The following is a 27,167-nucleotide window of genomic DNA, read 5'->3' as shown; positions in this document are numbered from 1 at the left end:
CTTTTTATAAGTGAAATAATCTGCCAGGGGAACTAGTATGTTCCATCAATACTAAGCAGTTTTATATGTAAACTCTTATGTTGTGTTCAAAAGTTACTTGTAAGTTAGTTTTGACTTAAGAAATCTACTACAAAGTAGACAAAAAATGCTTGGTAGCTTTTTATTTTTTTTGCATTGCGAATGATTGTTACACATTTTCCTGAAGTTCCGCCTCTTTGCTTTCAGCACACAATCCAGTTTTTTTCCCTCTTTCAGTTTCCAGATGTTTTTAGTTTTTTTTTTAATGTACGTTTATTAGTTGTTCATTATCGTCTTGCATGTTGGAGTGTCAAAGTGGGCAAATTGCTTCAGTTATTTGCTGCCAACATGTTCAGCTCACTTCCTGCTTTGCTTTCTGAGAACTCTTGACCATATTTGGTCTTTCCTTTAGATTTTTTTAGGCTGTTTGTTGCACAGATTCCTTCCAAGCTCAGATCAGTATTTTATGGAGTATTGTTGTGTTTTGGATAGCTTAAAGATAATTTCCTTTCCTCTCTCTGCAGGGCACTAAAGAGTTGCAGGAACTGGCCGGTGTGACGCTCCACACTGAACATACCAACCTACGGAGGGGATGAAGCCGGATGGAGCTACTATGGAGACCCCAGAGCTCGGTGAAGCTGCTGCCGTAGCGGAGCGCTCGTCTCAGGAAAACATAAACGAGGAAGCCCAAACTCAACCGGACGCAGCTGCACCTGCAGAGACTCAGAAGGCCAATGGGAAGGCCTTAGCAGTGGATCCCAAAGTCAAACCAAAAGCAGCTGGAAGTAAAACCCAACCAACACCCTCTGCTGGCGCTGCTGGATCCGGCTCACGGCCGGGAACTGCTTCCCACCGCACGGAGAGGGATATTAAATCTTCCTCTGCAGGGAGGAAAACAACAGCAGCAGCAGGAGTTGCAGCAGCAAAACCCTCTGCTGCAGGAGCTGTGCCTAAAAGGCCAGCAGGTGCACCAGCAGTTTCATCCACAGCTAAAACCCAAACAAGAGCTCTTGACAGGAAGCCAGTCGGACCCGTCAAGACTGCTGATGCAACAGTAACCAATGGTACCAAACAGAGAGTGGCACCCAATGGCATTAGTAGGAAACCAGCAGCTGAGGCTGCTAATGGAGCTAGGCCAAAAACCACAGGCAAGTCTTCTCAGTGAAATAAAATCAAAGGTTTTGGATATGACCATTGCTTTATTGGCTTTTTTTTCTTCTTTTTCCTGTGTAGCTGCTACTAACAGACCGGTTGCTTCAGCTGTTCCAAAAACAAACGCACCGACCACAACGAAACCTGCCGCTCCGGCCTCGTCACGAACAACAAGGTATGGGTCGCATTTTCCACGAGGCAGATGTACGTTATGTCGTTTTAAAGTCGAGGTCAACGTGATAAAAGTTCAGTCGACTAGTAACTGTAACACAGGAGAAATTGCTTCACAGCATCTTGGAGGCTTTATTCCCACTTTTCAGACAGACAGAAGTTTGTTATACAGAGTGAAAAAGGGTAAAAACATTTTTCTGGACTTTCCAGCAGCAGATAGCCTGGTCATTGTCTTCCTGTGAAACTCTGCTTGATTCTCATCTCACTTCCAGCACAGTGAGTGGGCTTTCTCCCATTGAATTGAATTTCAACAAGACCAGTTGTCGAACAGAAGAAGTTCTGAAGTCCAGTTTCTGAGGCCCTCTGTACGATGCAAAGGAGCAGAGCGCTGAACTGCTACTGTGGTCCGAAAAGTTGCACAAACCAGAGTCTGTTTTTTTTTTTTTTTTTCCAAACTCTGGCGGTTACTGATGGGTATATTCTAATCTTGGTCAGCTGCTGCATCTATAGGAGTCAAATTGGATCTTTATAGAATAAACTTAACTTATCGTAAACGGATCACCTTTGATTCACCCACCTGCTGCTCTGGTGACTCTGGGCTGCGGCTCAAGCGGTAGGGAAAGATTGTCAGATCCCCAGAACGTTTCTTAAACTCTGTCCAGATTTCAGATGTATAAAAATATAAAGTAATTTACCAAAGTTGTGCTGCAAACTCTGACAAAAGCTGCTGAAACAATGCATGGCCTGGTGTCTGGCTCTTTCTCATCCATCCACCTGATCAGCGCCAAGCTTTTGACCTGTTGTCTCTGTTTTTATAACAATACTAACGACAAACCTGCCTAGATTCTCATCTGCTTGAGTAAATCGGTTTTGTTACGTGATTGCGACTTGTCGACGTGAAAGAAGCAAAAGAATCGACTAGTTGGCTCAAATGCTTCATTAACACTTTGTAAATTTGTCTGAAAAAACGGGTTAAGTCGTCTTCGGACAGTTTTAATGTCCAGACTTTATGAATGCTTCGTCTTTATGCGATGAAACTGCAGCAGATGACTGCAGCAGATGTCCATCAAAGGTCTTTACCTTTGATGGACATCTGCTGCAGTCTTAATGAATCGGATCCTCTTCAGCTACATGAGTCACATCAGCAGGAATGACCTGAGACGGAGAGCCTCAACACGGCATGTGAAACCGAAGAACCAAAGCTTTGTCCCTGATGCCCCCTGGCAGAACCAGACCTACCTCCCCGGGGCAGAGAGAGCTGTTGACTTGGAGCATGAAACCCCTCATACTGGGCCAATACTCTTGGTCTTCTTTTCTAATTCTGGGTTTTTTACACAGGAAGTTGTTTTTAGAATTGACAGGAAAATTTAATATTTTTATTTGCTGCATTTTTCCTTAATTCATTTGGTTTGTTGTCTTGTAGATGTAATTTCTATTACATTAAAGCGACGGTTTTCCACAGAATGTAATGTTCTGTGTTGAAACTTGATTAAATCCTGCCGTCCACCCAGCACAGGGTCACTTGATGCCCATTTTCCTTCAAGCCATTGCTTTCTTGTAAAAATACTCATTATGTTCCCCTCAACACGTTCTAGATCTGCAGCATGGAAAGCAGATGACTGTGGCGAGGATCCNTGCTNCAGATCAATTTCCCTTATGAATAAGATTGATCAGATCAGAACTGTTTGGGCACTCAGACGCCCTCGGTAGCCCTTGCTGTCGATGTCGTGAGTTTTTCTTGATATCGGACAGAAATGTGAACTTATTCCACCGGTTTCTGTTTCATCTCTTTGTCGGAGAAAAAACTTGAAGTTAGTTGGATTCTGAGATCTTAAGACATGCACATGCAAGATTTTAGGGGAGGGAAAAAACTTTACTTAATATGCATTTTAAAGCTTGAATATTTTCGAACTTGCATTGGAAATTACAAAATGTCAAGTGTGGCAGATACCAGGCTTCTTTTCTTCAGCTGCTATAGCTAGTAGTTTGTTTTTGTTGTTGTTGTTTTTTTCCTGTTTGTTTTTGATGAGTCATAATGTTGCTCAGGAGGTATCGAACTCCACATCTAAAAAATACGATCTATTTCTTAATTTGTTTTTGTACAATCATATGTCTAGTTTTCTTATCTGCCTTTGCTTCTAATGTGAGATTTTAAATTTGGTCAACCTTGAGAGAAAAGAAAAAAAAACTGATCTGAGATCAGTCTGTTTTTCTGGTTTAATATGTTGGTGTTTTAACTGTGGAGCTATATTATTGCCAGAAATTTTGCTAAAACAATATTTGAAACTGAAATATATTTAAAATTCTTAAAAATAACAGATTTGGACCTGAAAAACAAGTTTTTGAAACTGTATTGAATCATGGCTGATGGCTCAACGTACCAGCTGTGCAAAATATTCCCAACTTGTATTAACTGTGGGAAATTGAAGTCTCTTAAACATTATCTTCATTGTTTTATTGTTGAACCGATAGGCGCTTACGTCAACAGAAATCAGTGGAAAAAGTAAACTGAACATTTTCTGCAGCATTTTCAGTTCATGTTGGACATTTCATGCTAGTAAAGCAGAAGAACCCCATAGTTCGGTTCTTCAGTTCGTAAAACTGGGAAAAAAAGAAATGTGAAAAGTAGGTTTTACCTGTTTTACTTTAAATTTTTAAATCTTTTCTCTGTTTCTTTTTTGGCCCCACTGTAGTTCCATATTCAACCTGCTATGCCAGATGGTTCATATATAACCAGTGGAGTTTGTGCTTTTCAATGGAGAAGATTTCAGGAATAAATAACTTTAGAAAAGATAATATTTTCATCCAATCATGCATTAGTCAGCTGAATATTTCAGGGCTTTGTTTTTCTTTGCCCTGCATCAGTCGTGCCTTAGATTGGGCCGATACGACAAACCAATCTACGCTCCAATCTGCCTTGGAGGGCAGAGCTGCTTTAACTGGGAAATTCATTTGAAGGAGGACAAAAAGTAAAATCCTTCTTCAGATTTAATAGGACAGATGGATCCTGATTTGTTCCTTCAATCTAATTTAAAACCCTGAACTCTAACAAGCATCATGTATTGGAGTTACAGAAGTTATGAAATGTTTGTTGTGATAAATGTTTACACTGATAAAGTTCAGCTCCAGGATTAGGGCTGAAACAATCAAAATCATCAACTAGTTTAGTAGTTTGTTAATCATTAACTGGAATAGACACCAAAGAACAAGCTAGAGCAGTTAGTCTACAAAAAATATGTACATTTAGTATTTAAGATGAAAAACGTCTTTTGTAAATATTTTACCCAGAACTTCTCTAATATCAGCTGTAGCTTCAAATTCTGCAAAATGAATAAATGTCTGATTAATTTATAATTTATTTATAAAAAAACAAAACCATAATCAACATGTTGGCCCTCACAGTATTATCTGAAGCAGAAAGGGTTAAGTTTTTCTCATGATTTTATTTTTTTATCTGCAGATGCATCTTTTGCATTTCAGACATAAAGATATTTCCTATTTAAAAAGGAAACTTATTTATTAGCATTTCTTTTATGAATTGAACTTCCTAAATTTTTCATAAAAAATATACACTACAGTTCAACACTTAACATGGCGCAAGCTAAACTCGAGCAAATAAGAAAATAAAAAGACACAAATTAATACCAACAGTCTAGACGTATATAAAAACAATAATAATAATGCTCTATAACCCAGATACAGCCAGATAATTATAGCATTCCAGTTAAATGTGTTTTTTTAATGCATACATATAAAAGGCTAAGTTTTAAAATGAGTGCCAATTTTTTTTATATATCCTTTTAATTGTCAGAATAACCAATTATCACAATAATTAGCTGAAGCCCTAATCATGACTTTTTTTTAATGAACAGTGTAAATTCAACCAAACCACAACAATATATTTTGGATTTTCCCTCTGTTTTTTACATTTTCTCTGTTGAAGCTGTAGTTTCTCCAGTCTGCCTTGTTGCAGAGCCAACCCCGAGTTCCTGGCTGCTGCTAGGCTGCAGAGCTTGCTCTGAACTCTCCACTGAGCTGCTTTAGGCATTCAGTCTCTGTGGAGGAGATGACAGATCACCCACACAAGTGTCAAGAATGTGTGCTGCTCTCAGGACAGAGTAAATCTGCTGGTTTTGGATGCTTTACAAGCAAAACAAGGCTCTGCGTTACACTTGAATATCTAGCGTGCGCTGAAGCATGAGAAAACAATTTATTTGCAAGACAAAAAATATATTTTCTGCTTTTAATGTATGAGGAGTTTAATAGTTTGGAAAACTAATTAACTGGTTTATTTCCTTCCAGTAAAACCATAGCAGTCACAGACGACTGGTTTTAAGCTTTTACAATACTCCTCCTGCGCTTAATAATTGGCAACCAAATTGATGTGGTTGCTTTGTTTTGTGAACAACAGAAGTGTAATGTCATCTCTTGTAAACACACTCAGGAAAAAAAAAATCCTTCTATGATTGGTCAGGCTGTCAACAGTGTTGGTCATTCAGGACCTGCTGTTTATCATTAAAGTTTCATAGATGACTGTGTGAGGCTGATCGTGTTCCTTTTAGTGGTGGTTTGTATTGATTTGAACCTTCTGCCAGCAGGAAATGTAATCTATACTAAAACACAAGCACCAGCCAACACCCGCAGGCTGCGTGTGGACAGGCGGCGTTGGCGAGTCTTTCCTCGCTGCCCTCAGTCCGATTAAGGCTTTGAATTATTTCTCCTCGTGAAGCGATAACTTGATGCCTTTGGGTTCATGTTCACCAAAGATCAGGGTCCTTCCAGAAGTCAGGGGTTAGTTTTGTGGTGGCCATCTTGTTTCTATTTAGTAAAATCAGATGGGATAAAAATGTAAAAAAGAAAATGTGGCAATTTGACGGTCTAAACTATTTGATTTCTGATTGGTTAAATCTTAACTCTTTTTTTTATTTATTTATTTTAGTCATTCTAGTTTAAAATTTCCTTTTACTCTGTACCAGGAGTTTTACTTGCAGACTTCTGCTTTCAACCATCCAATAAGACTCTAGTCTTATTGGATGGTTGGTTGTTTTGTTTGTTTCCACCAATGGGGGAAATAAAAGAAATAATCAATACTCTTTTGCCACAGTACAGTCAATTTTAAATCAATCATGTAAAGAAAATTGGCAATCAAAATATGTACAAATGGTACATTTTGTCCCCATTTTATGTTTTTCTCCTTTTTAAATTGTTTTACTAAATTATATTGCAGCCATTTATTTTCCAAAACATAAATAAAAACCACAGATGCCAAAAAACAGGGTGGCAGCATTGGTTGTATTTTTGTGCAGTGCTTAGCACCGCTAATTAATCACCGCTAACCCTGAAACCTAATCATAAACATTAGCTTTGCTAATGCTAAAGAAGTTCACCAACAAAGTAATTAGCAGAAGTGAATGCTGAAGCTAATTCGAATTCAAATTAAATCTGCCTCTGACAGACTAACCCTCAAGTATAAATTAATTTTAGTTTGTGCTCTATAATCCCCTCCGAAATTGTATCTATTTATATCTTAATAGCTGGGGGAGGAAATGGAACTGCTGCATTTTCACCCACTTCAAAATAAGAGCATGTCCATAAATATCTAAATAGTTGACAAATTCGACCCAGATGTCGACCTTTATTTAACTGAAAGTTTATGAAATGGCAAAGTAAATTAGCGCTTTAGAATTTATCCAGGAAAAAAAAAAGTTTATGGGAAGCAAAGTGTGCCAAATGTTTTCAAAGTTAGCTAAGGTGCTAAATGGAAAGATTAGCTAGATTAGCAGAAGTGTGACCACCGCTGTTTTTGTATGATGTAGCCTAGCTTAATTCAGTAAACGCCTGTTAATGTTGCACTTTCTGTTGAAAGTTGGAAGGACTTTGAATCTGTTTCAAAGTGTAACCCAGAGAGGAGGCCAGATTTCAAAAATACTGGACACACCAGCACAGATAAGTTTGAATGACCATGACTAAATATCATCTTAAAATGATCAATATCAAGTACAACAGAGTTGATTTTCTTTTACTTACCATATTTTTGCCTTTATTTTGATCCCAAAACATCCAGTGTGCTTTTCTCAACGTGTCGAATCTGGAGCACCCAAACAGGTAATGACTGCAGTATTTGGCTCCTTATGTCTCTTTGAATGCTGAGATAAGTTAAATAAGAAGACTGGGCCAGACCTATTAAAACTTTTAAAAGTCCATTTTAATTGGTAAACAAATGGGAAGTCAATGGAGAGTCAATTGGAGTGTGTTTGTTTTTTTTTTTAGTGCTGTCTAAGCTGAGCTGCAGGATTCTGGACAGTTTGGGGTTGATGGAGAGAAGAGCGATCCAGACAAACATGCAGCTAAAGCACATAAATCACTTTTCTTTTCTTTATCCCAATACCTTTGATGGGTATATATATATGGCTTCACTTTCACAGGAACGCATTGAAACTGGTGCAAACGATAAGTACTCCTGCTGCAGAGAGAATAGTTGAAATTCTCAAAAAGCTACAATGTCTTTGGTGCATCTCGGCCTGACAGCAACTCGTGCAGATGGTGAATAAATTTGGCGGGATCTTCTTGCTGTTGGTGGGGAATTTACTACAATCAGCATTATTTGGGACTAAACTGCCATCCTGGAGAGATTAAGTTCAGAGTAAATACATTTTTGTTTGGGTAAAATGTGAGGAAGGCATCACTAATTACAGTGAGTAATGCCACCTTTACCTTTTTATTGTTTGTATTTATTTGCATCCCCTTTATATCACAGTTTTGCCTCTCGGAAGATAATCAAATGTGACGGACATCAATGGTTCCACTTTCTTTAAAGCCGTTTCTTCTTTATTGACTTTGTTTTATTGTCTCTCTGCTGTTTCCTTGGCTGCAGGCCGAGGCCATCTCCGTGTCAGACTGGCTTTGAGCGGTTCTGGCCAAACTAAAGTCCGGTTCTACGGTCTAATGACAGCCAATTAGAAAATGCTGCCGCTCTGACTTCATGTCTGTACAGTGGTTGTCTGATCTTGGAGGAACAAATGGTCATTGTAATGGTTGATTGTAATGTGGGAGCGGCATCTCTTTGCAGGCATGCTGCCCCGCTAAAAGCCATCAAAGTCAGTGTTGTCCCAGATTATTCCTGCTGCAACTTCCACATCAGCAGACAAAGTCAAAGGAAACATAATGCAGATTATTGGTTGATCACTCAATTTCTGAAGCAATTTTTGGTGCACTTGGTTGGGAAATGATGCCATGGATCATAATTACTTGCAGGCCTGTGACTTCCTGTTGATAAATGGGAGAAGGTTTAAAGTTGGGTGAAGTTTTCTGGAAACCTTTTCTTTACCATTTTCTACTTGAAAAAGAGGGCAACCTACATTTGATAGACAGTCAATCTCATCAGTATGAGACACAAATGTTCTTGATGATGAACTTTCAGTCTTGGATTCAAATAATCAATTTTAGACAATTGTTCTGCCAGAAAACATTTATTTATTTATTTTTAAAGATGCAGTTTCTTGCACATCAAAAGTGAATAAATTTGGCTCTCCTGTTAATTTATTTATAGATTTAAAAAAGCTGCATTTTCAGGAAGTCAAATTACTTTTTTTGTTTTGTTTATGGTAATAAGAAAACTCGATTCAGTCAGAGTGAAACTCTGAAGGACAAAAATCTGAAAGCCTTTCAGCCAAAAGGTAATAAAGACTGTAAATATATTTTTATAGGTTACAGCATTTTCCTCCGCAGCATGCCAGCTTTTGCAGAGGCTTATTAATAAACCATTACTTTGCATCAGATGCGTTAAACCAGAAAAATGTCTGAAATATACGGGACTGGTTTTTGAGGACTGGAACTGGTAGCGGTCGATTTATTTTCATTGACTTTAGGAACTTGATGATGTCAGACTTGGTAGTAAAATGCAGTGAAAAGCATCGTTTCCATGCAGTTCTGAAGTTTAGTTTGGTTTTTATTATTTTCCAGGACTGGACACATTTAAGGCCTGCACTGCAGTGTAGTTGGTTGCACTGTTGCCTTGCAGCAAGAAGGTCACGGCTTTGAATCCAGAATTTTTCTGTATCGAGTTTGTGTGGAACACTGGTTTTGTTGTTTAACTTTTTCCTTTGTTGCCTTTTCTAAATAGCAGACGTCTAATGATGCTTAAATGTGGTTTTTACATTAAATATTAAATTAAACATTTTTTTTCCCTTTTTAGTTACCAAATCTCACATTGCATTTATCAATGTATCCAGAAGCGTTTTGATTTCTTACTAGTTCAAAACTCATACAGTAAGTTTTCAACTCTTTGCTTGAACTCCAAATGAAGCACTTAGAAAAGCTGTTATTAGTCAATCTTATGATTTAAAAAAATTGAGGTTCAAAAGTTCACACACTCTGCTTTAAAGAGTCTGGGATACTTCATACCCGGTTTAACCTGTCCAAGATTTGTGGATTTTTGAACAGAGCTGATTCAGTTTTGTCCAGATGCTATAAAGATAGCCTCCTGTTTAATTCATTTGTGAAATCTGCAGAATAAACGTAATGCTTTAAATGTTGAAGACTAGAAATGGACTTCTGGCAGAGAATATTGCAAGTAAAATGCGTCAACCAACAACCTCTGTTTCTTTTAATTTTCCACCTTCTTCCTTTTGATTTGCTTTAGACAAAATGATACTTCAGATGTTTTCCTTTCACCCGTTTTTCTTTTTCAGCTCTTTATTTTTCATCTCACTGGAGTTTGCAGGTGGACATTAAAAAAAAAAGTTGCATCCTTTCTAAAAAAAAAACGGATTTATTTCCTTTCAGGCCTGCTGCAGGTGCCTCAACATCTCGAGCAACATCCACCTTTTCAAAACCTCCTGCTGCTGCAGCAACAACAAAGATTTCCACCACTGCAGCTTCACGAGTTGCTTCGTCAAGAGCCGCTGCACCGCCATCTGCTGGCAGGAGTGCAGGAGCACAGCTGAATAAAAATCCTCCTGCTAAGAAAGGTGAGGAGGTCATGTCATGTGCAGAAGGTTTTTCTTTGCTTTAGCGATTTGCTTTTGATTTATGTGGCAAACGGGGAAAATACTGCAATAAATCAGTAAATAAATTGGTAAAATAAAACTTCAAGTATTTATCACCATTTGTCTATTAAATGACTAGAGGGGAATCATTCATAAAAAATTACTTTTTAAGTAAGCCATAAGTTTACTTGCAATATTTTTTTTCTGTCTAAAGTTAAATCAGACCAATCTTTTTTTAGTTTAGTTAGAACTGACAAAATTATTTCTATTTACGAAATGCCATAGTAACGATGAGAGATGTGTCTTGAAATCAGAAGTTTTTCCTGCAGATGTAACAATGATCAATATGGCCAAACAGTTCCACCTTAATAAAGAAAATATTTTACCATCTTATGAATTTAAATTAATGCTTTCCAATTTAATATAAAATAACTGTACATGTATTTATTTACAGTGTTTGCTAATGTTTTTTTCTGTAAATATGAAACTGTTTTGCCTGTTTTACACCAGATGTTGGTCGACCACCTTCTGCTGCAGCTGCCAAGAAACCCCTTGCAACACCAACAGGATCACCTGTGGCCAAAAAGAAGGAAACGTCAAAAACTACAACTGCAGTGAAACCAAACTCTGCTCCAACGGCAACCAAGGCAGCCGACCCTAAAGCGTCGCAAGGCAAAGTTCTATCCGTGGCAAAACCGACCCAAACAAAGAAACCTGCAGCCACACCTCGCTACCCTCCGTCGACCAGACCGCCGCTTGGCCGAACTCCACCCGCTTCTCCAGCAGGCAAACCTTCGACCCCAGCAGCAAAACGCGGAACCAACAAACCGACTCAGACCCTCTCACCTTTCACACAGAAACCTGCGAAAGTCGTGTCGTCTGTTGCCGAACCGCAGATTGCAGCTCCTTCAGCGACAGCAGCTGAATCTGTTCAGGTAGCAGACAGCGTAACCGAGGTTACGACAGCGGCTGTGGTTTCTGCTGTAGAGGAGGTCCAAACCCAGCAGGAAAGAGCTGCAGAACCAGAGGAGGTGGCCCAACACATCAACACGACATCGCCACCAACATCTCCTCCTTTCCGGGAACAATCTGAGGGCTGTGCCGTGCCGCTTCCTGAGCCAGAGCAGCTCTCTTCCCCAGCCAAGCCTTCATCACCAACCGTGGCCTCTTCTTCTGCTCGCCTCCTTCAGGAAGTGGATCAAACCGCCTCTACACCTGCGGTCAACCCAACAGAACCAAGCGCTGCTGCGGCTGCTATTAATCTAAGCGAAGAGGAAGATGAGGAGGAGCGCGAGGGAAGCCAGTTGGTGTCTGTGTCGGAAATGAGCGGAACCACACAGCCGACGGAAGAGTCCCGTCCCGGGTCGGGCGGGCCGGTCGGCAGGGCCGCCTGGAAAGCCGGAGGCGCCTTGCTCTCCGAATTGGACTCCGAGGATGTGAGCGGGAGCCAGCAGGGGGCGTCGGAGCTGAGCGCGCCCGGCGTCCTGGAGGGCACGGAGAGCACGGACGACCTCGGAGAGGGCAGCCTCAAAGGAGCCATCGACATGGAGTTGGCCTCGGCAGGTTCCCCCGACTTCGAGAAGGTTCCCGACATTCCCGCCAACGAGTTCGAAGACGAAGATGAGGACGACAGCGACCGGGTGTGCGACATGGAAGTGGGCTCGGAGCGGACTGACGAGCCGCGCAGACCGAGGCACGACAACGACGTGGACGAAGATGAGGACGATGATGACGTGGAGATGGCGAGCGAAGGCGTGACGGAGAGCGGACTGGAAAGCTACGGAAACGCGGATGAGGACGACTTTGCGGAGGACAACCTGGATAACTTGAACCGGGTTCTGCAGCCGCTGCCGCCACCACCGGTTCTGCCCTCCGCCCCAGCGGCCCAGTGGGACCAACCCAATCCGTTCGCTTCTCCGTGGGAAGAACCGCCACAATCACACATTCCAGAAGAATCTAAAGCCTCGGCAAACTGCGAGGCTTTAGCTCAGTCCGCAGCGCAGACCTGGCTGGATGTCGGATCTACACCTTGTGCTCCTGAACGACAAGATGTCTGCCATCATTCATCGGTGCCAAACGAACCTCAGAACGTGGAACCAGCGGGTCCAGCCCCAGAAATGGCCCTACCTGGAGACCAGGGTGACAGGAACCAGGAAGGGAAGCTCCCAGCTCACGTTTTTGAAACTTCGGCACATAACTCACAGCCGGACGGAGACTGCCAGGACGCTCAGGCGGAGAGACGAGAGCAGGAGGAGGTAGGGATGTTTTTGATTAATGGTTTTAGATTAAAATTAGTTAAAATCGATTTTCTAATAACGTCCGTTTAGACATTCTTTCAGTGTTGTAGTTTGGCCTCAGAAGGCACCGCTGTTGATCGTTAAGCGGAGCTAGCTAAGCAGAGAATTAAAGATGGCGGAGATAGAGAAACGGTCAAACCAGAGTCCAGTTTGGGATATAAAATTTACTTTATGCGGTTTTATTTTGAAATATAAACACTTAACAAGCTCATTAAGTTATTACCTTAATATCGCTCATTCGGCCTAGCTTAGTGGCGGAGCAGCGTCAACTTATAAATTGAAAATTACTAGTAAGATGACAAAGATGGAGCTGACATAATGCAAAAAATAACATTATGGAAAAAAATGTGGCAATAAGCAAGGTTGATTTTCGAGGCCAGTCGCCAGTTTTAACATTCTTTTATTTCAAACATAAAAGTAATTTAAAAAGCAGTAGAAGTTCACTTTTTAAAAATTCTCAACCATTTATTTTAAATGTACCCTTTAGGAGCATCCACAGACTGAACTTCTATATGAATATCTGTTCGTGGGCAATTGTTTCACGTTTTTTTTTCAACTTTTATTTTCCATTCAGTAGGCTAAGAGATTCCTATTTTGTAAATTTTATACATTTAATGTGAGAACCACAATGTTAGTTTTTTCAGTCAGTGTTTTATACACCTGACACAAAATGATGTAAAATCTAGAGGTGTACTGATTTATTGATGCCGATTTCCTTAATTTTGGGAGACTGGTGATTGGCCGATGCCTCCAGGTGAAGCTAATTTTATCTCTTTATCTTATCGATGTCGGCAAAGGTCTAAAAATCATCCACTGTCCTCTTCTGCTCTCCCTTGGAGAGGTTTGACCAAGAGGTTGGCCCACCAGGTCATGCATCTCTGTACGTTTGCAGTCAACAAAGTTCTTGCTATTTGTAGCGACATTTCAGCCAAAAAAAAATGGTACCGGCCAAAATCGGAGTCAGCAGGCCAAGCTTTTTAAAGATCAGCCAAAAACCTGCAATCAATGCACCTGTAGTTAAAACTTAATTTTAACCCTTCATGCTATGGGAAGATGGTAAACTTTCTTTGTGCAAAAGACGACTCTTTAATAAAACTTATCAATTAAGTGAAGTCGAGATTCTTTAAGTAATCAATAACTTGCATCCCCAGGAGGAGGAAGAGGCTGAACCTGAAACTCTGCCTGCTGATGAAGTTCTTGGCGGCCCCTCGACGGCGCCGACGTCCAACCCCTCCTCTTCCTCTGTAACGGAAGACGAGGCGAGCGACACGGAGGGAGAAACTCAGCTGGACGAGTCGCTGAAGTGCCCGCCAGTCTCCAGACTGACTTTCGACATGCAGCCTCCGCTGCCCCAGCACTGCCTGTCCACCGTGGAAGAGGGAGAGGAAGTGGAAAGCTTCGCCGCCGACGAAGCCACTCCACCTTCAGCAGCTTCACTGGCGTCCTACAACTTCGACTCCATGACCACGGCTTCCAACTCCAACTCCAACGCCCTGTCCACCGGCGAGAGCTGCATCAAGAGCCCCGGCATCTTCTCCCTGGAGGAGCTTTCGGAGGAGGCCAAGGAGCCGTGCCTCAACCCTGAGCCTGACGCGCAGCGCCGCGCCGCCGAGTACATCGAGTGTGGGAAGCAGCAGGAAGCGGAGGCGGCCGAGCGCGTCGAGACGGAACTCCCTGGATCTGAAGACGCCACAGCGAAGCCGGAGGAAATCGCAGAAGACATCCAGCCTCCGTACTATTCGGCTATCTGTGAAAAGACTGAGGACTCTTTTGCAGGTAATGTATAGTAGCAGAGCTCGCTAACTCACCTTTGACCCCTCAGCTTCCTCTCTTCACCGTAGTGATAGTTTCTGTCTGTATAAACCTGTGGGGGTGGATGCATTCACACCTGAATCGCTAAAAATCAGAGAGCAAAGAAAAAGGAGAATGCAGACCACATTGGCACTTCCTCTGTCATATTTAAACTCGGAGCATTTGGCTTAAGTAACTCCTGTATGTGCAATAGCTTGGTGCGTCTACCTTTAATCGACGTGCGCTGGGTTTTTGGTGTCTGTTTTATCTGATGCAGAATTATGTGGCATGGATGTGACTCGTCTGTTTACAGTGAAAACATATCAAAACAACTGTGGAATGAATTGTTTAACACATTTCCATGCACATTTATCATTGTATGTTTTTTAATAAGCAGAACTAATAAGACTGTTTGCTGTTTTGGAGCTGCTCTTACTATATATAGGTACTTTTCTTTAACCAAGTCTTTTTGCACTTATGATTGTACCAACTTCTTCCCTCCTTTTCCTTTGGAATAATGAACATTAAAGCTTTAAATAAAGATTAGATTTTTTTACCATCATGTATTCTTACTGTACCGTTATTGAAATGAGAAAATTCTACTGCAGGAATTTGTTTGTGTGGGATCATCGAGGTTTGTTGATGAAGTGAAAATGCAACAGAATCAAAGTATTTCGGAACCAAATCTTTAAAATAATCACATGCTTTTATTTAGTTTAGTTTACATGGTCCAAAATCTTTAACTTAAAAGTACCTGCAGGACAAAATGAAATATTAAAAAGAGAACACGAGACATAATTTTTAAATGCATGTCGCATTTCTTTTATCTTGTAAATCCAAAACTGAAAAAAGGGGTTTTGCACATTTGTCTTATTAATTATTATTATAATATTTATTCTTGCTAATTCTATGTATATTATATAATATATATATAGACATTATATATAATTATTAATAATGGTTATTTTCTATGCCATTGTTCACTAAAAACCACGTATGTTGGTCTTGCAAGGGAAAAGTGCTGAGGTATTATATCAGCCAGCTGACCAGCAGTGTGTAGTCACATTCACACTTAAGCCTTTTTATGCAATATTAGAAACACATTAAAACATTCAAGTGAATTCAAATAAAAATGTAAACTTTAAAATGCTAACTAATCCTTTAGTTTATGCTCAATCATTTTTTGATGCGTCTAACGTGAAAATCGTCTCTTCTTAACGTCAGTGCATTGAAGCAAAAGGTGATTTTTACAGAATTTAAACCGACTAGGTTAAGTTACACGTTTGGTTTGGCATTTCCTACATGAAAACTCTTCACCTGTTGATGCCTGAACGGTTTTCTATGTAAAAAGCATTTCTGCAATAAGTAAATTAAAATATCCTCTGCTGAATAAAACATCTTGAACAAATGCTGCTGCTGCATGTCGACTTGTATTCATGTTCATTTCCACAAGTTGTGACTTTCCTGTAAAACCTTGAAGATCAAAACCTTTGACCACAACAAAGACGCCATCGATCTGCGACCAGAAGAACGCGCCTGACGGTTCGCTCCACCGGACCGGGTCGCCTCAGGATCCGCCCGGCTACGTTACAGAACTCCAGAACTGTAATTTCCCTCCCTTTGGGTCTGTTGCTGTTATGCCTCCTTGTTGGTTGGTTTGTTTGTTTTGCTGCACTGAGCTTCTGCATGTCACCGCTGCACAACGAGTTGCGCCTCATGTTGATGGGATGATGCGTTCAGGGTCAGCCAAATAGCTCGGCTCTGGGGCTTTGTGTGCAGAAATGAAATCCAGCTGTGAGCGTTTCCCAGCTGAAGCCAAGCTGTTTGTGCTTCCCTGTATGTCTGTCAATGCATGGGGGAGCTTTTGCATGCATCCGAGGTGGACTAACTGAACTTTATACACTGGTGATTTGTTGTTGAGCTCGTTGAGAGCGTCTCTGTGGGTGTCCACGTCTCACCGGGCTGATTGCATATACAGGAAGTTTGGCTTCTTTTTTTGCACTAAAGTCTTTCTTTTCTGGGTCTCATTTCTGAGAAAAGAAAATGGGTTTGCACTTTTGCTCTCTGCACAAATTTCCCAACACTTGACCACCCCCCAATCACCTCACTCTGGCTCTCTGAGTAAATAATGAGCCTGTTCTGCCACTGCTGCACAAAAATACAGTTTTCTGTTTATATAAGTAAGAAAATAAAACGGTTACTGCTGGTTGTTTTGGGGCTGTAGGCAAACGGAAAAACTCTTGAGCTTGGCTTCACAATCCTTTCACTTTTTCCTCTGGTATGAGGACCGACCTTCTTTATTTCACACACACTGCAAAAACACAAATGTTACCCAGTATTTTTGTCTAGTTTCATCTGCAAATATGTAAGTGCACCTAAAGTAACTTTCCAGCAAGATACATAAGCTTGTTTTCTGTAAAAAAAAAAAATATATATATATATATATATATATAATCTAATATAGGTTAAAAAAAAAAGTACTGGCAGATTTTTTTAAGTGAAAAAATCTACTAGTGGATCTAATACTTTTGTCTATTAAAGACTTATCAATTTAAACATTTATCTTGCTGAAAACAAAGTTATTTGTCTTATTTTAAACATATTTGCACTGGAAACTTGACAAGAATTCTTGGTAACATTTTGTTTTTGCAGTGCATCCTTCTGCTGCTCCTCACAGCTGTGGTCTGTCTCTGTGCTGCTCAACAGATGTTTCTCTATAAATAATTTATTTCAGCAATTTAGTTCAAAAAGTGAAACTCATCATGTTTACCTCAGAGGATTACTCTGCCACCACCATGCTTCATAGTAATGGTACACTGTAAAAACACAATCTTTCCAACTATATTTGTGTAGTTTCTAGTTTCAAATATGTTGCATTTGAAACGAGACAAAAAATAACTTGCAAGCAACTTCACAGCAAGACATACAAGCTTCTTTTAAGACTAAAAGTTCCTAGATTTTCACTTAGATTGGAAACATACAAGTGAAAAAATCCAGAAATGTTGTTTTGCGTTTTCTATTGTACTAATATATTTAAGTTTTTGCAGTGTAAAGAACCATGTGCACACTGCAAAAGCACAATCCTACTATTTGTCTAGATTCTAGACAAATGGTACACTTGAAATGAGACAAAACTAACAAGTAATTTGCAAGCTTGTTTTACGTAAATTCCTTAATATTAATGAATATTTTCCATTGGATGATCATTTCACTTATAACATTTAAAAAATGTCAAAGTGAAATAAAGGAATTATTCATTCAAAATAAGCTCTTATATATTATTTTGAACTTATTTTTGTCTTAATACTAACATATTTGCACTAGAAACTAGATAAAAATACTTGGTGAGGTTTTCAGTGTTTGTCTCGCAAAAATGCAAAATTTTACCAAGTTTTTTGTCTAGTTTGTACTGCAAACGTTTTAGTACATTTGATTTAGAACAAAAATAACTTCAAGGTAAGTTTTCAGCTTGTCTTGATCTTGAATATTTTTAAAAATGACTAGTTCCACTGACAGATTATGTAGCTTATAAGAAGATATTTTTCTTATTTTAATTTAAATAAGCTGATGGTGGAACTAGTATTTTTAAAAACTGTTTTTAATAATAAAGCTCTCTTGCTGAAAAACTTTTACATTTTTGTCTTAAGTGTACTAAAAATAATTGTAATATCAACTAAAAATTCTTAAGATCTTTTTGTTTTTGCAGTGTATTGTTTTCCGAGATGGTGAATTTGAGAACCAACAATCATTTTGTTCCCTGTTATGAAACAGTTTGACTTTTTGAACTGGATTACTGATAAAAACACATTTTTCGGTCGTTGCGCTCCGTCTCTGAGGCGTTTTCTGCTTCCTGTCACCAACAGGCTTCGTGGCGATCCCACACCCTCACCGCCGCGATCACTCATCCTACCCCAGAACTTTCTGCGACCTCGTCAAACCCGTCATCAGCGCCGCCGCTTCGCCCAAGCTGACCTGCACCGACCTGCCGCCCCGGAACCTCGGGCAGCAGGCGCTGAGCCCGCAGCTCCGCAGGCTGGAGCAGCACCAGAGGCAGCTGCTGGAGCTGCAGCAGCGCCGGGCGCAGCAGAGTCGGCCGCTGGAGGAGGCCGAGCAGGAGAGGAAGAGGAGGGTGGAGGAGGAGCAGAGGGGGAAGAAAGACGAGGCAGAAGAAGAAATAAAGAGGAATAAGGCAGATGAGGAGAGGAGGAGGAGGGAAGAGGATGAAGAGGAGGAGCTGCTGCAGCAGAGGAGAGATCTGGAACTGCAGCTGCAGCAGCAACAACAGGAGCTGCAGCAGAGACAGCAGATCATGCAGTGGCAGCAAGAGCTACAGCAATCCAACAAATCCCAGACTGCACTGCTGTCCCCTTCATCTGGACTCTGCACCATTTATGAAGCCTTGGAGAGCAGCGAAGACGAAGAAACGCCGGAGCAGAACCCGGATGCAGACCCGACCCAACCTGGACCGGATCCACACGAACAGATGTGTCCCAGCTGCGACTCTGACCGACCGTCTCCGGAGCAACCGCCGCCCCTCGACCTGGACTGGGGGAAGAAGGTGGACATCGTCCAGCAGCTGATCAACCAGACGCTGCTGCTGAACGGGGACGGGTGCTCCTCCCTGCTGCTGCTGCCTGGAGGGGCGGGGGGCACCCTGAGCCCCCTGGAGAGCAGCCTCTGGCCCAGCCTGCTGCCCCCGCTCACCCCTCCGTCTGCCACAGTCACCTCCGTCAGCAGCTTCTCCCCCGAGGCCACCGGCAGCTCGCCGCAGGGCGAGTGGACGGTGGTGGAGCTGGAGACGCATCACTGAGGCTGTGTGAATGTTTTTACATATTTATTAAAGCTATTCAGACATCATGATGGTGTAATATGAGACGGATAATCTGTGAAAATAACAACCAATCAGAGCCAGGAGGAGGGTCCTGGTGCTGTCAATCTACCTGATGTGTGTGCTGCTAAATGTATTGAAGGCTAAGAAACAACTTAACATTCCAGGAAAATCATTCATCCACCAGTGTGAGCATTCATGACAGGATTTGTTGTGGTGAAGCAACTGCAGTATAACAGAGAGGAAAGGGGGGAGAATATAAATGGCATGTACACAAGCTTGATTGACAGTACTAAGACCCTGCACCTGGTCCTGACTGGTTTTCTAGTTGGCATTGGGAGAAGGAAAAGCAGTTTATTCTTTTTTTTTCTTTTTTTTTTTACTTTTTGAATCTCACACCATCAGTGAAAGTTTTAACAAATATGTAAAAACTTTTTTTTAATTTTTTTTTTTATGAAAGTTACATACTGCAGCTTTAAGGGGTAGTTGTGGAGATGCACTGCAAAAACCAAAATCTTACCCAGTATTTGTCTAGTTCAGGCATCTGCAACTTTGGACCTTCAACAGTGGCTCTTAATAAATCTCTTAAATTAATAAAGAACCAACTAATAGATTAAAATATAAATTTAATCACAAATGTTGGTTTAAACAGCTGTTTTCATGTAGTGAATTAATTTCCAACAACTTGACACTAAAAATACCAGTGATTGTTTTAGATGTATTATATTTTTAAGTTGCAAATCATGTTTTGTTTTTCATTTTCTATAAATTTAACAATCCCACAGAAGGAAACGTATCGATTTTCTTTTCTCTCTTTTTATTTTAAAACTAAAAAAATAAAATGAAGTTTATTTTAAATTACAAATATGGATTGGATATTTATATAAAAAAATTTCTTTCTTCTTTTAAAATCATGTAATATTTGTGGCTCTTATTTATCCTAACTAAAGGTAAATTTGGCTCTTAAGGTTGTAAATGTTGCAGATTCCTGATCTAATTTCTGGGGCAAATGCAGTTTGATACTTCTAATAAGACGGATAACAAGTAACTTTTTAGTAATCTAAACTATAGTCAATAATTCTTGAATCTTTATAAAAAGTACTAATTCTGCCGGCAGATTTTTTTTTCATTTATAACAAGACATTTTTCTCACATCGTAGGTTAGATAATCTGCCAGTAGAATTTATTAAATAATCAACAATTACTGGCTGAAAACAAGCTCCTAATTCTTTCTAAAAAGTTACTTGAAAGTTTTATTTGTCTTATTACAAGTTTAATGAGAAATTTGCACTAAAAACCAGACAAAACTGATTCAGATTTTGTTTTTGCAGTGAATGACAAGTGTTTGTTTTCTCACAGTTTGGATTTAAAGGTTTTGATGGTGAAAAATTACAAAAACTGGAGACCAGACTCCACCTGAGAGCAAATCTGACTTTTATTCAGCAAAAAATTACCCAAAAGAGTAAAAAAAAAGTGTAAACATTTTTCTACTTGGCCTTTATTTCTTGTATAAGTTAATTATAGTGACACTTAAAAAAAAAAATCTGTCCCTTTTTTAACCACTTTCTGCCTGTTGAGAGCTTCCGATCCAAACAGGTGTGTAGATGTACAAAGGCACTTAAAGGCATCGTAAAAACCACAACACCTGTCAAACAGCAGCGGCGTTCAGCTGCTGTCAGCTAATCCTGGATTAGGCCCACTGTGGATGGGATTGGGGTTTTCCTCCCCCTAATAAAGGCTCTTGCGCTGCAAAAACACGAAACATTACCAAGTACTCTGCTCTGGTTTTAATGCAAATATCTTAGTAAACTTGGAATAAGACAAAACTAACTCGCAAAAAACATGGGAGTTTGTTTTAAGTCGATAATTCCTTAATATTGATGAAAAAGTACTAGTTCCATTGGCAGATCATTTCACTTGTACCAAGACATTTTCCCATGTTATAAGTGGAACTAGAACTTTTTCCATCAATATTAAATTAATTATCTTGCTGAAATGTTACTTGATAGATTTGTCTTGTTTCACGTGAGAAATTTGCATTAGAAATTAGACCAAAAGTACTTGGTTAAATTATTTAGTTTTTGCAGTGTAGGTGGTGATTCAACTCTTGGAGAAAAAAAAAAAGAGTCAAAACTGTTGGCAGATTTCACGATATAAAAATCTATCAAGTTTGGGTTCATTTTTTTTAATCGAAAGCTTCATATTTGATGTGAACAGACAGCAACTCGGCTCTAGAAGTGATTCCTTCAGCTCCACAAACTGCCTCTGCTCGTAGTGTCCAACTCGTCGGGCTTCATGTTTCCCACAGAAATCTGAGCGCACACGAACGCATCATGGCGCCAGTCGCTCGCCTTCACACTGGATGCCTCGCACGCATCGGGTCGTGAGGTCACAATAGGAAGGTGTTGCTCACCGACACTGGATACGACCGAACCGAGCCGACCGGTTCGGTTCCTCATCAAATGAAAGGCGAGACTGTTTGAATCCTTAGTTTACTGGTCTTCTAGCAGATTGCACTTAAACTCTTGAAGTAATATAAATATATATAAATATTTCAGACCAAATCAGGTGAGTATAAGGGACTTCCTGTTGATCACAGCCGACTGGTGAAGTTTATTTTTTAGATTAAAGAAAACGTTTGATCTCACTCTGCTTATGAGCTTTTTGATGAAACACTGGAGCGCGGCTCTGATAAGGCCTTAATCCTTCCGTTTTCAAATACGTTACTGTTTAAATGCAATTTGAAGTTGATTTTGAAAAGGTTGTATTTTTTATTGTGCTGCTCTGGTTTGAAAAAGAAAACTGGTGGATGAGACGACCTTAGCCTGACCTTTCAGAGCACTGCAAAAACACAACATCTTACCAAAGTGTTTTTGTCTCGTTTCTTGTGAAGGGGTGTCAACAGTGCGGTCCAGGGGCCGTTTGCGGCCCGTTGAGTAGTTAGGAGTGGTCCTGGATGCAGCCTAGAAATATCAGCAAAAGGAGCCGACACAGAGGGAGACTTTTTCTTTTTTATGAGATTTTTGATGATCAATTTACATCTTAAATAGTTTTAGACACAAATCAAGTGTTTTTTCTTTTATTAGCCATGTTGTTTTTATTGTTCATAGTAAGTAGGGCCACAAATCTCCCAATGACGTTTTACTCAAAAATAGATTTAGTTTCATCAAATAATTAAAATAAACTAAATCCAGTCAAGTATTGTCAAAGACTGTTCTCATGTTTGGAATAAACTAAAAAATGACATCTTGACCAACAATTTAGGAAACTGTCCAACTTTGAGTCACTTTTAATGACTTTTCATATGTAGAATATTACATGTTAATCTTTCAGAGCAGGTAAAAAGGAAAAACTTCACAATAAAATTATTTTCTGGTTTTAACTGGGAAAAATATACAAATTGTGGCCCCAAGTATTTTCAACTTGGAGATTTCAGCACATGGTGCAAATTAACATACAAATAACTTTTCAGCAACATAGGAGTTAGTTTTAAGCAAATAATTCCTTAATATTAGTTTTATGAAAGTACTACTTCCACTGGCAGATTATTTCACTTATAAGATATTTTCCCCATGTTATAAGTTAAATAATCTAACAGTAGAGCTGCTACTTTTTCATCAACATTAAGGAATTATTGCCTTACAACAACCTGTATCTTGCTTAAATGTTACTTTTGTTAACTTGTAAGTCAGTTTAGTTTTGTATTAAAAGTACACTAAGATATTTGCACAAGAAAGCAGACAAAAATACTTTGTACTGTCAGAATATTTTGCGTTTTTGCAGTGATTGGATCTCTTCCAGAAACGAAGCACAAACGGCTCGTCGTCGTCGTTTAAAAGCTTGATGCACTCCTCATGTTCAGGAAAGTTTTCCAGATTTGTTTTGTTTTTTTGTTTTTTTTTTACAGCTTTTGCTGTGAAGATGAGCCGAAACTTTCCGAGTCTTCTGATTGTTGTTAAAACTGTGAAAAGCTGCATGGCCTGTGCAGCCGTTTGTCTCTCCATGTTGGACTGTCCTGTTGCGTGTCTGTCAGTCTGTGCTCATGTTAAACCTGGAACTTAGAAATGCACTGATTTGACTTTAACTGGATAAAAACCATTTCCAGCTTTCTTTATTTCTTTTCTTTTTTTTTCCCCCTCTGGGGATAAAATGTCACTAATATGCTGAAGGATCTTTGATAGAAGTAGTTTTGGATCTCACTGAAAAGTTGGGAAATATTGGATTATCTCTAATTTGTTGTTGTGTTTAGGGAGCAAAAAAGGTGGGAGATCTAAATCCAGACCTGTCGATCACAAATCAGACCAGTTCAGGAAAAGTTACCCAGTTTACATTAAATCTGATGCATCTCTAATATCAGACGTGCTGCGGCTCCTTTTCTCCTGTTGGTTCTTGGCAGCAGACACAGAAACGTCAAATTTAGTAGCTTTCAAACATTTTCAGTTTTCTCTGTTTCATATCCGTCTAAGACTGGAGTCTGCAACCTAGAGCGCTTTTAGACTTCAACAGCTCTTAAAAAACCTGGCTTGCATTGATTTCAACAGTTTTTTTTATGTAATAAATTGATTTTCCACAGTAAAATGGCATTAAAATATTGTGATATTGTTTTAGATCTATTATTTCTGTCAATAAGTTTGAAATCATGTTCAGTTTCCAGAAGTTTCTTTTATGCAAATGTTTTCTTTAAGCTCTAAAAACAGAAATAAAACCAGGATCTTTAAAAATGGCAACAAATTTCCTTAAGTAGACGCTTACCAAAAGTTTTAAGTTGTCTTATATTTTTTCTTTTTTTTTAAAAAAGGGGCATTTAACATATGCGGCTCCAATAAGTCTTATTTAGCAGGATTGTAACAGGTCTGGGTTTTAGTGAAAACTTCTCTGCACATTTGAAATAAGACAAAAGTAACTTTTCAACCAGATTCAGCAGCTTGTTTTAAGTCAATAATTATTGAATGTTGATTAAAAAGTTTTAGTAGCACTAAAAGATTATATCAACATCTTGCATAAGGAAATGTATCCACCTTATTTTTTGCAAATGTTTTATTTTAAAATCTGAACACAGAAATAAAAAGGCGAAGTTTTAAATTTTCATTTCTGAAAAACTTTTAGTTTTTTGAAGGTTTTGTTACATTTGCGGCTCTTAATTTTGTAAAGGTTGCAGACTCCTGATCCAAGATGCTCAACCAGGTTTGTGTAGCGTTTGTAGTTGTGCCGTTTAAAGACTGATCACTGTATTGAGCAGAGTCTACTTTACTTTTCTACGTCAGAGTTTTAGAAGTATAGCAGCAGAGTTCTATATAGATTTTACTGAGTAGCTACTAAAATGATTTATAGGTGTTTATTCTTTATACTTAAATTGCCTTCCCTTGTCCATGTAGAAGCGATGAGTTTTTAATATTTCAAGGAAAACAGAAGTGGCCCGAAAAGGACTGCAGTCGTTTCTCAGGATCAGAGTTATTTTCTTCACTCAGATGTTAATTTATTAAAACATCAAATCTGGCCTGTTTGTTATTAAAACCAACCTGTTGAAGTGAAGCAAACGGGACAATTTCCTCCAAAACAATGGCAGCTCGTTTAAATTGTGATATTTTCCGTTTTGTTTTTGAGAAAATTTGTGATTGTAATCATTTCAATGCAATGTTTCATGTAAATAAAATACTTTTTTTTTTTTAATAACATGCCTGGATTTATTTGCACCAAACAGCAACTCTTAAAAACAATCTACAGAGAAAAGTTATACTTTTACAAATCCATAAAGAACAGGATTGGCAGCAAACATGTGCAGTAAAAAACATTCGTAAAAAGAAATTTACATTCTCTAAACATTGGTGCTGCTTTTTAACTTTCCCAGGTTAGAAAAAATTACAAAACAACCTAAATGGATGTCAGCATCGTGCTGAGGGTTCTGATGGCACAACATGGAGGAAAAAATGAAGAGGACGACTTCAACCTTCCTTCTTATCCGCAGCTAAATGATCAACGCTGAGTGTGTCGGCAGAACAAAGATCCCCAAAACATTAAAACTGGTTTGGTAAGGATTTTATCCGACTAATATTAAGCTTCATAAACACTTCAGGCCTCAACATCATAAAAAATTCTGAAACACGACAAAAACACAAAATCTTACCAAGTATTTTTTCGTCTAGTCTCAGTGCCCTTGAGATAAGAGGAAACTAACTCAAAGTAACTTTTCAGCAAGATATTAGCTTTTTTAAGTCACAAATTCATCAATATTGAATATAAGAAAGTACTAGTTCCACTGGCAGGTTATTTTACTCATAAAAATGTTATAAGTGAAATAATCTGGAACTTTTTCATCAATATTAAGGAATTGTTGACTTAAACTCCTATCACTTGCTTAAAAGTTGCTTGTAAGTTAGTTTTGTCTTATTTCAAGTGAACTAAGACATTTTCACTAGAAATACTTTGAGTTTGTGTTTTTGCAGTGAAATTATTAAAACCTGAGCCCTCTCCAGAAAACCAAACAATGAAGCCAGGGCCAATCTGAACAGCTACAAAAACAATATACATCTATATTTTACATATAGATATATTTCCACCAAATGTTGGTTAGTGTTTAAAAATCCTTTAAGATGTATCTTCAATCAAGGGAAAGGAAAATCCTTTCAAATCTTTATTTCCAAGCCCAAAATTGTCATGCTATTCAGATGAAACTTCTGATCAGAACCGAGTATCAGTTTAGCCTGATGGCTTCAAAGCTACATCCTGACACTCCAGGTTTTCTCCAGGCAGCAGCAGCAGCTGCTGCCGTGCATTAACTAACGTGTGTGTGTGCGCTCCTCCTGCAGGCCAGAGCTCAGTCAGCGTGGCACGTCAGCAGCAGCTGCTGCAGATAGTCCGTCGCCGTGCAGCTGGACGGCTCGTTGCGGCCCAGGAACAGCAGCCTGCGATAGCTGGCCTCGGGGACTTCGCACAAGATCCTGGAACGAAACCAGAGCGAGACGTCGCGAAACACAGACGTACTGGGTTCACACGCTTTTCCCTCAGTAAAAATCTAGGATTTTTCAGGCATTTTCAAGGTAAGTTTTCAAGCACGTTGGAGATTAAAACAATAAAAGAATACAAAAAGAAACCGTTTCAATTCCCTACACAGTTTCAATGATGTTGTTTAACATATAAAATATAAGAAACTTTTGTTTTAATCACACATTAATAAGTAATTGAGGTCATTAGAAATGGTAAATATTCATTACTTTGGAACAATCCAAATAAACTGTGTTAGGGCAAAAGTACCTTAAAGCTCCAATCAAATGCTTAAACACAATATACAAAATATAATTTACATCATTTTAACTTAATCAATAAAAGCTTAGCATGATTTAACTTTAGACACTGAGAAAAAATGCACCCAGTTGAACCGTAAATAACATTTTCCAAATTCAAGCTTTTTATCAGACGTTAGATTGCACTTTTTTACAAAAATGTCATGCATTTACAGGGATTTCATATAGAAATCAATCACTTTCCAAACCTTGAAATTCAAGCATTTCCATGATTTCAATGAACCCCGGCTTAATAATTGTGGTTTCTTAAAAAAAATTCTCAAAGTAAGCATGAAGAAAAATTAGTATACTGATGGATTTCAGCTTTACCAGTCGTATATGTCATCTGTAGTCCGTTCTGGCTTCACCTGCACCCACTGACCGATGGACCACATCCTCACCACGTTATCGTTGGAGGCGTCTTCGTTCTCTGAGTCTGGGTCAGCATGTGTGTTGAGGATGTCCTCATAACACAGGAAGTAGCTGAAAGAGGCAGTTTGAAGAGCTCACATAGTAAAGGTCATCTATTATACTTTCTTGAACAGGTTAGGATTGGCTTATGGGCTTAAAAAAAACATGTTCATTACATTTTTGGCACAATCAGCTGTTTTAGAGCCTCTTGTCTCTTTAAATCCAAATAAAC

At 39.3% G+C, this 27,167-nt stretch overlaps 1 protein-coding gene and 1 long non-coding RNA gene across 2 annotated transcripts; one reads left to right on the top strand and one right to left on the bottom strand.

Annotated features, from left to right (window-relative positions):
* The first annotated feature begins 511 nt into the window (after positions 1 to 511).
* prr36a (proline rich 36a) lies at positions 512 to 19,226 on the top strand. The gene is made up of 7 exons (XM_015024279.1): positions 512 to 1,166; positions 1,252 to 1,345; positions 10,126 to 10,310; positions 10,839 to 12,583; positions 13,777 to 14,401; positions 18,280 to 18,605; positions 18,768 to 19,226. The coding sequence occupies exons 1-7, from the start codon at positions 611 to 613 to the stop codon at positions 19,224 to 19,226; spliced, it is 3,990 nt and encodes a 1,329-aa protein (XP_014879765.1). The 5' UTR covers positions 512 to 610.
* Positions 19,227 to 25,861: 6,635 nt separating this feature from the next.
* On the bottom strand, positions 25,862 to 27,097 carry LOC106941306 (uncharacterized). Its single transcript, XR_001423324.1, has 2 exons — positions 26,855 to 27,097; positions 25,862 to 26,182 (listed from the first exon to the last, which is right to left on the bottom strand). It is a non-coding gene; the product is annotated as an uncharacterized LOC106941306 (long non-coding RNA).
* Between the last annotated feature and the right edge of the window lie 70 nt (positions 27,098 to 27,167).

This window comes from Poecilia latipinna, unplaced genomic scaffold (assembly GCF_001443285.1).
Source record: "Poecilia latipinna isolate Pla-1442-1.1 unplaced genomic scaffold, P_latipinna-1.0 Scaffold3598, whole genome shotgun sequence".
Classification (NCBI taxonomy): Eukaryota; Metazoa; Chordata; class Actinopteri; order Cyprinodontiformes; family Poeciliidae; genus Poecilia; species Poecilia latipinna.
The sequence above is the reverse complement of the archived record's forward strand: the minus strand, read 5'-3'. Positions and strand labels throughout refer to the sequence as shown.